Source organism: Sturnus vulgaris, chromosome 18 (genome assembly GCF_052056855.1).
Source record: "Sturnus vulgaris isolate bStuVul1 chromosome 18, bStuVul1.hap1, whole genome shotgun sequence".
Classification (NCBI taxonomy): Eukaryota; Metazoa; Chordata; class Aves; order Passeriformes; family Sturnidae; genus Sturnus; species Sturnus vulgaris.
Window position 1 is genome coordinate 4650275 of NC_142260.1, and position 13267 is coordinate 4663541.

At 46.6% G+C, this 13267-nt stretch overlaps 1 protein-coding gene across 2 annotated transcripts; it reads left to right on the plus strand.

The window, feature by feature from the left end:
* The first annotated feature begins 3572 nt into the window (after window positions 1-3572).
* Window positions 3573-12626, plus strand: SCT (secretin). 2 transcript variants are annotated; one of them, XM_088175387.1, is made up of 6 exons: window positions 3573-3773; window positions 9541-9637; window positions 10410-10514; window positions 11283-11387; window positions 11559-11660; window positions 12231-12626. In XM_088175387.1, exons 1-6 carry the CDS (start codon window positions 3713-3715, stop codon window positions 12340-12342), a joined length of 582 nt encoding a protein of 193 aa, XP_088031513.1. In that variant the 5' UTR covers window positions 3573-3712; the 3' UTR covers window positions 12343-12626. The 2 variants fall into 2 exon arrangements, with proteins under 2 accessions (XP_088031513.1, XP_088031512.1); XM_088175386.1 differs by lacking the exon at window positions 3573-3773 and adding an exon at window positions 8705-9119.
* The last annotated feature ends 641 nt before the right edge of the window (window positions 12627-13267 follow it).

Consider the following 13267-nt stretch of genomic DNA (forward strand, 5'->3'; position numbering starts at 1 on the left):
TCCTTGTGTTGATCCATGGATTTGTTTTTCCAGTCATCTCCCTCTTCTAGCGTACAAAGACAGGAGAGACAATTCCACCTGGCCTGAGTGGGGCCAGTATTGCTCTAGATCTGTTTGTCACCAGCACTGGAGTAGGTACTCACATACCTGAATCTCTGCATTCTTTTTGGGAATGGTTTGTGTTGGACTCAGGAGGACACAAGCACGGTTGCACGTGTGCCAGGTTCAGAGCTTGGTGATACCTCATCTGCTGGGAAGTTCAGGCAGGAAGATGGTTTCCATCATCTGATCACAGCTTTTCCTATCTGGGTTTGATCCCTAAAGCCTGACTCCTTACACAGCCCTCACTCAGTGAGGTACTGGGACAGTGGAACCATGCTCACTAGAGCCCTTTTTATTCTGAGAAAACTCAAAGTAGTAAAAGGAGGCACTGAAGTGCATTAATGAAACTGTGTGGACAGAATACTCTTAATTTATTTATGCTTAAACCACCTGAGCAGTCAAGAGAGCAGGATGGAAAAGTGACTGCTGTCCTCTTGCCTTCCCACAGGGATTAGTGCCATTCCTCTAATCCCCTTTAACAGTTAATTTACATTCGTTACCTCAATTTTCCCTGTGGGTTAGTGCTGAATAACTCTTAATTCTCAGTGTGGAAGCTCATATTCCAGACTAACAGGACCTTAATCCTAAACTAGTTTAATCCTGGAGTGGATTAAACTAATGTGAAATAATGCTTTTGACTTCCAGAAGTGAGTAGCCACCCTCATGGAAAGCAGGAGTTATGTCAGAGTGGGAATGCTTAGAGCACCTTTGGAGAGGATCTGATGTGGTTGGTGTTTTGAACAACCCTTTTTTTGTTTGGATGCACAGCCTGCAGTGTCCTGGTTCCCCATCCCTCTCTTACAGAAACTGTGGAAGCACCACAGCACAGAAGGAGCTGCTCCTTGTGTCAGGAAAAGGGCAGCACCAGAAAAACACCCAAAAACAAACTAGTGGGAGATCTGCCTTTTTGGAGTGTTTGGAAAAGAAACTCAGGAAGATAAGCAGTGTGGTTTATGGCTGTGGTGGTGCTGGTCCCCGACCAAAGGAAGCTGGTCCTCTGCCAAGGAGCCAGGAGGATTTGATTCCCAGCCAGTTCAAAGGATCAGGAAGCTTGCAAAGTGAGACATCTGTCAGAGTCTCCACAAGGAGATGGAACTTTTATCACCATAATTTTTCACATCTGAGGCACTACAAATTTAAATAGAAAAGGGAACAATGTGGCTGCCAAAGTTTCAAGACAGATGTGCCAAACTCAGCTGATGAATAGTGCCCTGATAGCATCAGCTCTCCTGGCTGCCTTCAGGTTCAGGACAAAGGGAGGAAAACAAAGAGCTTTCAAGTCCAATCGTGTTCCTTTTATTTGCCATATTCAGCTGGGCAATTCTCTGTGAGACACTCATCGGCAACAAAGCCATCCTGCTTTCCAATCTCCTGTAATGCATTTCTCAGAAAAGAGGCAGAGGCAGCGCAGCATCCCCTCTCTCAGGTGAGCTTTTGCAGGAGAGGGAGGAGGATGGCACAGCTCTCCAGGCTTTCCAGACTCTCTCAGTCCCCCAAGAAGCTGCTGGGATTTATTTACATGCTGAATGGATTTTTTTACATTTACCATTCTGGTGAGTTATGATAAATCCATATAAGATGTCAAACTAATGCTAGTGGTTAGCTGTGGGGGTGAAACTATGGACAAAATGGCTGTATTTTCCATCTCTGCTTGTTTGGAGTCAAAATGAGATGTTTTTGTGGATGCCTGGTTTCAGCTTAACCACATAATTGATCTCACACAAGGGTGACCCGATGAGATACAAGGGCTTGTGGCACAGGACAGATCAAAATAATATAACTCAAGAGCTCCTACTGGGTTTAAAACATTATTGAGCTTGTTAGAGCCACTTGTTGGGACAAATCTCCTGGGCAGGGGGAGAAGTGGAAGACAACACAAGCAGGAAAAGCAGGGAAAGGCATGACTGGGAGCAGCAAGCACATGTAAGTGCACCTCTCTCCACGCTCATCTTGACAAATCCTGCTCCTGTTTACTGGAAAGGGTGTCCCTCCAGGTCCCTGACAAAGTCAGGGAGGGATGAGCTGAAATGCAGCCCAAGCAGCTGTGTCAGGAGCTGCTGTGCTCGGTGCTGGGACAGCACACCTGGGACAGCTGGCCCTGCCAGCCAGGACACAGTGCACATCGTTCTTCTAATTCACATTAATTCCCCGAAGTGCTTTCTCCTCTCCCCCAGACACACAAACAGCTGGAGGCTGAGATTACAGCGCTGATGCCAATTAGAGCCGTGATAAGGCCAGACACACGGGAAGTGTGAGTGTGCTCAGTGCTCCTGCACTCCAGCTACAGGGAGCTTCCAGCTGGGCAGGAATCAGTGCTGGGCCAGCAGGGCAAGCATGGCCAGAGCAGACCAGGGGAGGAAGCCACCCAGTCCTGTGTGTCCCTGTGTTAAAGGATCAAGGCATGATTTTCTCTGCACAACCCAGGCAACGTGTGGATGAAATTATTTCTGCTGCACATCCTGGCCAGAATAAAATAATGCCTTGATTATCTAACACTAAAAATGTTGCTGGAGAGTTTTTTTTGTTCTTCCTGCAGTTTTGGTGATGCCTGCACTGGGATGTGTTGTTCCATGCTGGGAACATAACCAGGAGGCAGGCAATTTTTTTCCCCTCATTTGGGTGGGAAAACCAGCCCAGGGAAAAACAGGGGAGCTTTAGAAGGAGTTCCATAGGGTATAGAATTCCAGCAGGTTATTGATGGGGGTGACAGCTTGTCTTTAAAAACTACTTTGGGCTTCCTTGGTGACAGGGAGACATGATGCACTCATAGGTTGGGAAAACAGAATTCCCTTCTTCCTGTAAAAAGCCTGTGCCCTGAGCTTGGCTTTTCCTTTTCTGGATCACAGTGCCAGCCACAGTAAAACCAACCCTTCTTTCCCCCTACAGTACCCATTCCCAAGCAGGCAAGAAGAATTTCTTCTCAGGAAGAATTTCCTCTTGGAAAAGGTGGTCAGGAGCTGTCCAGGGAAGTAGTGGAGTCCCCATGCCTGGAGGTGTCCCAGGAACAACCAGATGTGGCACTCAGTGCTCTGGGCTGGGTGACAAGGCGGGGGTCGAGCACAGGTTGGACTTGATGGTCTTGGAGAAACCTCAATGATTCCATGATTGGTTTGCAGGAGGGAAGTGCCTCATGCAGCCCTTCCAGAGTCAAGGCTTGCCACGGGTGTTCTGGAGTTCCTGCTGCAGGATGGGCCTGGCTCATCCAGCATCACCCTGAGGGACCCTCTGGCTTAGCATCTATCCCTGCTTCAGAGGGAATTTCTCACTTGCAAAGCACCTCATGTCCTGTACTCAGGAGAGCCAAGGCACCCTGCCAGCACCCAAGGTACCACTCCTGCACCAGCAGGATACTTTTCCCCTTATTCTTCCCAGTTCTTACCAAAATGTTTTAAGCATGGGGATTTTTTAATTTTTTTCCATTATGAGCCAAAACCCTAATATTTAATCTTGTACTTCAAAAGGGCTGGGGTTTACTGCAGGTTTCAGACAAGGGTTTGGCAGGAAACAGATACAACTTTGATCAAAATGACTGAGGTCTGCTCCAGCACAACCCAGAGCTCCCAACAAATATTTTGCTAACCTTGCCCTTGGATAATGCTGCCAGCCATGGATGTCACCAGCGTGTCCAGCATCTTCCCTCTTGACTTCAGACCAAGCAGGCACAACTCCAGGTATGTGACATTTTGTGCTTTTGTCCCTCACACCTATTTTTTTTTTTTTTAATGGTGCAAATCCAGAAAGGTGCCACATGTTTCAAACACAGCAGGGGAGAGACACAGGCAATCCAAGCCACCTCAAAAGCACGTAGGTAGAAAGACAGACACACATATCTTGTATCTACACACCTTCTTAGCTTAATTTGCCCCTTTGAGATTGGGGTAAGTGTTTTTCTGAGGTTCCATGACCATATGGGACTGGAATTTTCCTTCTTCTTCCAAGCCCACCTGGGCTGCCCTTCTTGCCTCTTCCTTCCATCCCACTCTTCACTCTTGCAGCCAAAATCATGAAATCAGGTGGTAAAGATTAAAACCACTCCTGAAAGCATCCTGTGCAAGAAAGGAGCATTTAGAAGGCTAAATCCTCCAATCCCCTTATGCCAATTAGGGTCCTTTCTCTTACAGACCTGGGAGTGATGTAAGGAATCTCCTCCAATCTGCTCTGAGCTGGAGCAGCATCACTGCCATCACAGTGACGTGGGCCAGGCCCACCTGCAAACACACCAGAGACAATCCCCACTGTCCACATGGCCTCACACAGACATAGGAAGGAAAAAAAAAGGACTGGGGGAGGTAGAAGTTCCTGAGCACCCCATAAGCTGATTAAAGGGTACTTTACGTAGGAAGGATTTAGCCATGCAGTTCCTAGTACCATCTGACCTCAATAAACTCCCCTGCCGTGGGCTGGTGCTGCCATTGCATGGGGCACAACCTGTGCTGGGCCCCCCAAAGATCAGCTGTACCTGGACAGCTCCATCAGGACTTGGGACATCATTGCTGGACATGTGTGGGGCATGCCATGGTCCTCCAACAGCCTTCTTGGCCAGCCTTGACCCTTGTGCATTTTGCCATCCCAAAGCCATGGTGCAAAGCATGGCTGTAAGATTTTGAGCTGTTTACCAGTCAAAGTATCTCCAGGAAGAAGATCAGCTCCAGCAGATTCTGGGGTCTGGGTTCTGGACAGGCTGGCAAGGATTGGCAAACTTTGTAAGGACTGCCCTGAATAAACAGCATCCCCAAAGGCTGGATGGGCTTTCCTTGTCCAAGGCAGGAGCAACGATGTCCACGTGGCAATATCAGCATTTATGCAGCCTGTTCTTAGTGCTCTCTGCAGGGGGACTCTGACTGCATCCACACTGCTTCTCCAGGGAAAAATCTTTTCTGATCTTTCAAGGGTGAATGGGAATTTCTCCCCTTCAGAACTCAGAATGACTCCCCAGAGCTCTGAGTGCTGATTATGGAGAGTCTGCCTGCATCCTCCCTGTGCTGTGGGCCAGGATAGGTAGCTCTGTGATGAAATCCTCTCTTTTCTAAAATGCAGTTTCTTGTCTTTACCTCCACATCAAAAAAGGCTAGGCTCACATGTTCTCTCAAATATTGTCAAATTTGGGGCTAAAGCATTTAACGTGGTTCTAAGATGCTGCCTTTCACACTGCAGATTTGGTGACCCCCTCCCACTGTAAAGAGGACTAAAAAGACCTTCCTCAGTTCCATTCTCAGCTCTGATGCCTTTGAGACAGAGCAGTAACCAGAGCCTGGCTGTTGAAGGGGCAGTGGCCCCGTGTTTCATAATCTTTGCTCTCTGTCGGCAGGAGGGTGTCCCCAGGCATCAGCGTGGCTACTGTGAATAGCCCTGGCACCCATGGCTACTGGATTTACTTAATGCATCCCATCACAGGTCTATCCACGCTGTGCATGTCAGTCGGTGTCAAGCCTAAGCACAAGTGACTGCTCAAAGATCCTGATGGCTTTGTAGCTGGCAGCATCCCAGGGCAGCTCAGGGATGGCCCCAAAGCTCACAGATCCCTTCTCCATCTCGTCCTGAGGCGTCTCTCCCTGCTATCTTCAAGGAGTGTGTGTGCACGGCCTCAGCACTCCTCAGTGTCCCCTGGTTGTGGCACTTTGCTAAAATCCTGTAAAATGGTTGTGTGCCCTGGACAGGTGAGTCAGGGCAGCCAGGGGCTGGGATCAGTCCAGCCCTGACTTCCTGCACCTGCAGGTGTGGCAGTGCTACAGGAACAGGGATCAGGTGAGGCCAGTCATTTATTCTGTCATTTTTAGAGCCAGAAAATAGCTGAAAGCTTTTCTCTGCAGTGATGCTGCACACAGATAATGGGTTATAAATTCTGTCTAAGTGGGTGATTTAATGCTGCTTTGTGCCTGCTGGATGCAGGCAAGGGGAATCTCCACTCCCCTGCTGGGACTTGGAGTGTTCACACAAAGGGAGAATGGGAGAAGCAAGGTGCAAATTCACAAAGCTCCTTTCAACTGATATTGTTAAGTAGGATTCTTTATCACTCCTATTTCCATAATGCCTCCTGATGAGAATTTGATGTAAATTCTGGTTAAGGAGAATCAGATGTTGTTTCAGGACTAAGGAATTTGTTTGGGCTCTGGTTTATTCAGTAATAAATTTCAGCTTGAAAATACTTTAGAGTTCTCTTCATGGCCCTGAATTTCCTCATCAGGGGCTTCCAGAGCTGTGCTGGAGCTTGAGCCCATGTTTGTCACCTGCATTAAGTTGCAGCAGTGCTGGGCATAGCCACACCATTTTCTACCCCATCACCTTTTCACTCTGCCCCTGCTGCTGGAGGCAAAAGCCTTTTATTTTTTTTTATTGCAAAGTAGTTAATCAGGTTACTTATTTCATGTTCCTGCAGTCCCCATAACCTTTTAGTGTCCTGTTATACACCCTCTGCTGCCATCGTGGGGCCACTTTGTCATCCCAACCTCTTCTCTGTCCTCATCCAGATTCTCATGGCAAACTGAGTTTCCCTAGAGCTTGGAGGCATTTCAGACCCACTGAGGTTGTTTGCAAAGGAAGGAAAATTACATTAGTAATTTTTACCTCCCTACATGTTGTTCAGCCTCTTTTATAAACCTGAAGCTGCCACCACCGCTGCAGGCAGAAGCAGAGGCAGAAAGCTGCAGCTGGAGAAAGCAGGAACAGAGAGGAGAGGGAAGTGGTTGGGAAATGCCTGGACCCCAGAGCAGATCCCAGAGGAGGAAATGGGCTCCCCTGTCCTAGCCCTGACCATGGCAAGTCTCAGTGCTCCAGCCCTGGATTGGGACCTGGAGTGTCCCTGCTGTTTTCCCCTGTCCCTGTTGCAGGGCTCTGGCTGCAGCCTGCACTCACAGGCTGGAGGGCTGAGGTTCTGCTCATCAGGCCCTGGGGCATTCTTCCAAGGGAAAAATGATGGGGAAAATCTTGTCCCTCCCAGTCCTCTAGTCATGAGGACACCCTCTGCTTTTCCAATGAAAAAGAAAGATAAGCAGATAAAAAGTGTAACAGTTCCCATTTCTCCAGTTGGAAGATTTAAAAAATTATTTATGGTGCTTATTCCTTCCAAGCTACTTTATACCATATAAAGAAGGAGAAAAAAGGTAATCCTATTTTCTTCCTCTATTTCCCTGTCACCTTTAACTGCAGTATTTGAGACCAACCAGACCCCAGCAATGGCAGGGAATATATTCAGGGTGTTTTCCATGCATGTATAAGTATGCTGGTTTTTAGATGCTGTGACAGAATTTGTACTCAGCAGACCTTTCCCAGTTGAAACCACAGTTCAAAAGGTGTTGTCCCCTCATGGAAAAGTCAGCCCTGATCCTACTGATCAGGCAGTGCTTGCCCTAAAAATGTGACACGTCATTCAGCCAAATCACTGGTACACACAGGGACTCACTGACAGATCCTGGCAATGGCAAACATAGCCCAAGCCAGGATGAAATGACAAGAACAGAAGATTAAGCTCCTATGAAGAGGTAATTAAAGCCAGGAAATAATGATGACAATTGTAGTGAATCAATTGGTACAAGGATGTTTGCCCAACAAATGTCATTATAGGCAGAAGCAGGAATTATTATCCATCAGCAGAAATATTCCATCAAATTGCTGTGAATGACCCGACCAGGTAATTAAAAGGACATTCCAACCCCGCTGCATTATTTGCTGTTAATCATGATTGCTCATATCCATATCTTTACCCAAATAATTGCTTCTGATAAGGCTGCAGATATATAGGGGTCTCTGAGAGGAGCAGGCAGTGGAGCATCAGCTGCGAGCTGGGAGAGACCAGGGTTGGTGAGTCCAGCTGGGGTGGGTGGGCTGCACGGGCTGCCTTCCCCCTCTCTCACTCTGGGGGATGGATTTCAGACCTGAGCCGTTGCTAGGAGGCCATCCATGTCCTGAGCAAAGTGCTGCAGTATGGGGGGTTTCCCTCCTCAGGGCTCCCAGGCTGGCTTGGGGCAGAGTTCTTTCAATTAAAGGTCCCAGCTGGCCAAAGAGTTTGCAGCCATTTAAAACCAGCATCGATGGGGAGGAAATTAAAAGCTTGGAAATAGCCTAAGAAGGTTAAACAGCCTTCAGTGATGACTGGAGATCTACCTGCTTGTTAATGGTCTGGTTAATTTTAAAAAACAATGCAATCATTATTGATAGACAGAAGTTCTCCAACAGCCATCACTCCTCCTGGGAACTTCAGCAAGAAAATACGGTCTACCCAGGGGAGACAAAACTAAATTCAGAAAGAGAAAAGAGAAGTTGGTCACCAGATTAGCAGCTAGAAAGGTTATGAAGAGAGGGGAAATTCTGGAGCCAGGGATGGCGTTTAAAATGATCTCCTAACTATGGTGCTCCCAGAGAAATGCCAGCCCAGGGGAGGCCAAATGCTGAGGTGAGATCCTGGGGTCAAAGGATTGTGTGACAGCTGTTGAGCAGATGGAAGGACAGGCTCAGGATTCAGGTTCCCCTTGCCCAAGGATGCTCTGGTTTTGGTGGCTGTTTTCAGCTCCCAGGACTGTGGAGTCTGCCTTGTTTGGGCTCTAGTAAGATGCTGATCTTTGAAATGTCCTTTGTGTTTTACTATTCCGTCCCCTCAAAGCTGGATCAGGAAGGAAAACACAACACTAAAGCTCAAAGTGTGTGTGAGATTAAGCTTATGGTTCCTTCATCCTCTCATCTGTTTGCTCTGCAGCCCCCATTAAATATTTGCCCTGTGGTTTACAGTGAATAAATTTCTGTATAAATCCTTCTCTCTTGTCCTTTCTCCTTGTGCCTCTTCTCATCTTGCAGCACCTCCAGAGCAGCAAACAGTCCCAGAAGGGTGGCTAGAATGCTTTGTACTGTTTAGCTTCAGAATAAAGTAAAACCAAGTGGGAGGACTTGGATTTGGGGTTAGCAAGTGCCATCTTGAGAGATTGCAGGACGGTGATGATGGTTTGTTTCTTTGCAGGAGGAAGACAAAAAGTAAAGGAGTGTATTATAAACTGCAGGTAGAGCTGCTGTGTGATCCTTGAGGAAGGGTGAGCACCTGGGAATAAAGGGGGAAACAACTTGGTAATAAAGGGGGGAAACATGCCATGGTTTGTGATAAACAAAATATGCTTTTCTTTTTATTTTAGTAAGAAAACAAAATAGGAGGGCCTGCTGTGACTGCAAATCTGTGTTATTTCATTTTCCCTTCTTGAAAGGTTAGAAGATGGGTGGATATGGGCCCTTCCTCTATATGTGAATGAATTTTATTTAGCACATGTAATTTTTTTTTGTCTGAAAGCCCCTTGCAGATGTATCCAGGTGTTTGTCTCTGCTGGCAGGAATTCCTGCCTTATTTAGTTACAGTGGTGGTGTTTCCACAGCCCTGTCCCTGTGGGGCATGTGAACTGTACCAGACGCACACCGAGGTCACTTGTCCTGCTGCTCACAAAACTTCATGCTTTATTTCAGGAGAGAACATGGTTTCCATGATGGCAACTCTGTGGCAAGTAATTATTCCTATGATTGTCCTGTCCCACTTCTCAGCATCTCTGTCATCCCGGGAGAGGTAAGCATTTCTTGGGACTCTGCTTTCTTTTTCTCCATGGTTTTTGTTCAAAGACCCTGCTAGCTGAAAATCCAGTCTTTTAGCTGCCTTCCTGAACTTGTATCTGCTTGTGGATCTTCTTCTTCCCTAAACAGATTTAGTTAAATGAGTGAAAATACTTTAAATGGTTTTTTTTCTTGCTTAAGAATGGGAATATTAATTTTATTTAATTCGGGACAAAATTTGTCCCCCAAACAAAACACAGTTACAAAGACACTTTTGAGTCTGTTTTTCTCCTATGCACTTACACACCCTGATAAAGATGAGAGTTTCTGTTCCCAATAGCCTGGTCCCATAAAAACATAACCAGAAATAGCCCACCCTGTAAGTTCACCAAGTTCACCAAGGGAGTTGCCTGTAAGGGCAGGTCTTTGCTGCCCTTTTCAAAGTGCTCCTCATCTTTGTGTCTCTGATGTTTGTTTATTACTTCTCCAGGCTCTGGCCCTGCTCTCTTGTGCTGAATCATCAATAACCCCACATTCCCACATCCTTATGGCAAGATGATTACATCAGTAAAAGCAAGGGCAGGTCATTTTCCTGTGTGATGTTCAACAAAGATATTTTTAAAGCTCCCATTTTGTTTGGTGAAACTTTGCCAAAGAGGCACGAATTCTTGCCCATGTGTGTTTGGGACTCTCTTGCCTTGAGGCAGCAGTTTTTAACGGCTGTTCTTGTGCTTTCAATGTTTTCAAACCATTCCTTTTGACCCCTTGTTCCCTGCTCCAACCCGCAGGACGGAGCGCCACGCGGACGGGCTCTTCCACAGCGAGCTCAGCAAGATGAACGACAACGCCTACGTGCAGCAGCTGGTCAAGCACCTGGTGGGCCTCAAGGACAGGTGAGGACCGGCCACACCACCCTCTTGAGGGGCTGCCCGTGGAGCTGAGCTCTCCAGCTGCAGAGCCAGCCCAAGATGGCAGGGGAAGGAGTGCAGGGCCCCGTGGTGGTGGGAGGAGAGGGACAATGGGACAGCGGCCGTGCCTCGTGGTGAGTCCCAAGTGCCATGGCTGGGAGGAGCAGCTGCTGTCCCATGTTGTCCCTGTTATAAATGCATATTATGGTGTTGACTTTTCACAAATATTAGGGTAGATACTATATGTGTGGTGTGGAAATGGTTTTTAAGATATAGTTTTCTTTAAGAGTAACATAGGCTAATAAAGTGTCTTTGTAATAAGCAAACTACCTGCTTGGTTAGATAACACCCAGTGAAGACACCTCCTACAAATATACCAGTTACCAGCATGGACTGTCTGTAGAAATTGAAGACCACAGCCCAAATTAAGACTGGTAAAAAAATAAATTAAAACTACAGACAAGAAACATGCATGCTCTAAAAAGGCGGATTCAAGGAGTGGCCATGTAAAACAGTTCCTAAAATATAAAAAATAATTTGTAGAAAAGTTTGAAAATGTATTATAGGTCTATGAATATGCAAGGAGCTGATGAATTTAAAGAGTAGCTCCAAAACAGCAGGTGTGCTCTTGGCTGAATGCCAAACACCCGGCCATTATTACCTTTTGCTTTCTTGTTTGTCTCTTATTGTCTTTTATTAAACCTTTTAAAATCCACCAAGGAAGTGAACTTTGTTTTTCACATCCCCACACAGGTCCCAGAGGCACTCGGATGGGCTGTTCACCAGTGAGTACAGCAAGATGAGAGGCAATGCCCAGGTTCAGAAATTCATCCAAAGCCTCATGGGCCGCAAGCGCAGGTGAGAGGGAACCTCTGGTGTCCCAGTGCCCACTGGGGCAGGGTGTGACACTGAGGCCATGTCTGTGAGCACAGCAGAAGACACAACACAAGGTGCAAATGCTGCTCTGCAGTGGTGGTGGTTTGGTTACATAATTGGTGGTTTATTATTACTTTTCTTTATCTAAACCAGCTCTCCTGGCCTGGTCAACACAGACATGCAGGGGAGAGAGGGAGAAAACAACCCTGAGGAACTTTGCTTTCTCTGGTTGTACCAGAGCTTTCTGAACACCAGGTAGGTGGGAGAGATTGCTCACCTCTGTGACTCTGAGCCCCACAATGCTGAAGCCAAAAAAGGACTTTTATGAACGGCCATAGAAAAGTCAATTGTTAAAAATACTAAAACCCAGGGAAGCAAAAAAATATATTTTCTTAATCATTTCCTGAGTTGTCATTCTGGATTGAAGCTTTTATTAATCCCATTAAGAAATGTGATCTAATGGTTAAAATTGAATGAAAGCTTTTGCTACTCTGTCTGGATTCAGCTGCTGATTGAAACACACACCTCAGGATGGGTTGTCCCAGCACCTGTATATTGTCTTTTCCTAATGCCCAACAACTTTCCCTTAGACATCTCACTCTTAAATCACTGTAATCAAGAGGAATAAGCTGGCCCTTGGTACCCCTTGTGTCCACAATGGGGGTGGAACATCACTGTGCATTTGTAGAGTAGCAGCCATGATCCCTTTATCATACACCTGCTCCTTGGAGTCATCCTTGAATGTCACAGCGTGGCCTTGTCACACTTTCTGCACTCCATGCTCCCAGAAATAATGGACTATCCCTGATTTTTCCCTTCCCACAGCCGCTCAGACAGAGATGCCAGGGAAGCTGCTGCCATTACCAGCCAGTACATTTGCCCCTTCTCTAAGCAGCTGCTTGCAGACATGAAGGAAGATACAGATGGTTCTGAATGAAGGTGAACGGAAAGAAACAGCCAAGGAGAAGCTTTGTACATGCATGGCCTTGAAAATAAACAGGGAAGCTCTTGCTTAGGAAAAACTCTTAAGATAGGCAAATAAATAAAAATAATCCTGGAAAGCAGTCAAAAGCCAATGAAACCTCTGAGATTATTCAAAGTGAATTGTATGTGGGTGTGTACTGCTGTCAGTAGATGGAGCCTGAGCGAAGCACATTCCTTCCACTCTGTGTTGACATCTGGCTGCCTGCTGCTGATTCCGAATAAAAATGGTTACCTGTGCCTGTGCCTTGGCTGCTCTTTGGGAAATTGGAATAAGAGTGCATCTGTTACAAGGTCTTGGATTATTAGGAATGCAAGGGTGGAGCATTTTCCCAGGATTCCCCTACATAAGGAATGGTGGGAAACATGGCTGGGACTGGGGAGTGCCTACAGTGCAGCTGTGCACAGAGGTCAGAATCAGGGCTCCATGTAGCAGGAATAAAGGCAGATGTTAGGTCTTATGGCAAAGAAATGCTCTGAGAGCTACACAACAGAGATACTCACTGTAAAATTTCTTGGAGTTGGTGGCCCAGTTTTGTCAGAGCCATTAAAGACAAAGCTCCACCAGGAATAATTTGTTCCCACCACTTATTGAGGTTTATGTGCTGTCCCTGTGCCACACAGGCAGATGGTCCCCCTTTGATGGAACAGCCACACCAGCTTTCCTGTAAAACCAATGGATTTTGGAGAGCATCTCCAAAAGTAAAGTAAGGATCTTCAGCTGCAATCCTGTGCTGTGCAATCCTGCTCCAGCATTTTCCATCATCTATGATGGACCTGACACCTGCAAAAGGAGCTGTTCCCACTCAAATGCACTCCTAAACACCATTCCCTTACTAAGAAGCTGAACAAACCTCACCAGTTGTTAATTTCGGTCCTTA

Excerpts from the sequence above, each read along its gene's own strand:
- SCT (XM_088175387.1), top strand. The coding sequence starts at position 3,713 with ATGTCACCAGCGTGTCCAGCATCTTCCCTCTTGACTTCAGACCAAGCA. Across the intron at positions 10,515-11,282 it reads CTGGTGGGCCTCAAGGACAG|GTCCCAGAGGCACTCGGATG; the intron begins GTGAGGACCGGC and ends ATCCCCACACAG. Across the intron at positions 11,388-11,558 it reads CTCATGGGCCGCAAGCGCAG|CTCTCCTGGCCTGGTCAACA; the intron begins GTGAGAGGGAAC and ends TATCTAAACCAG.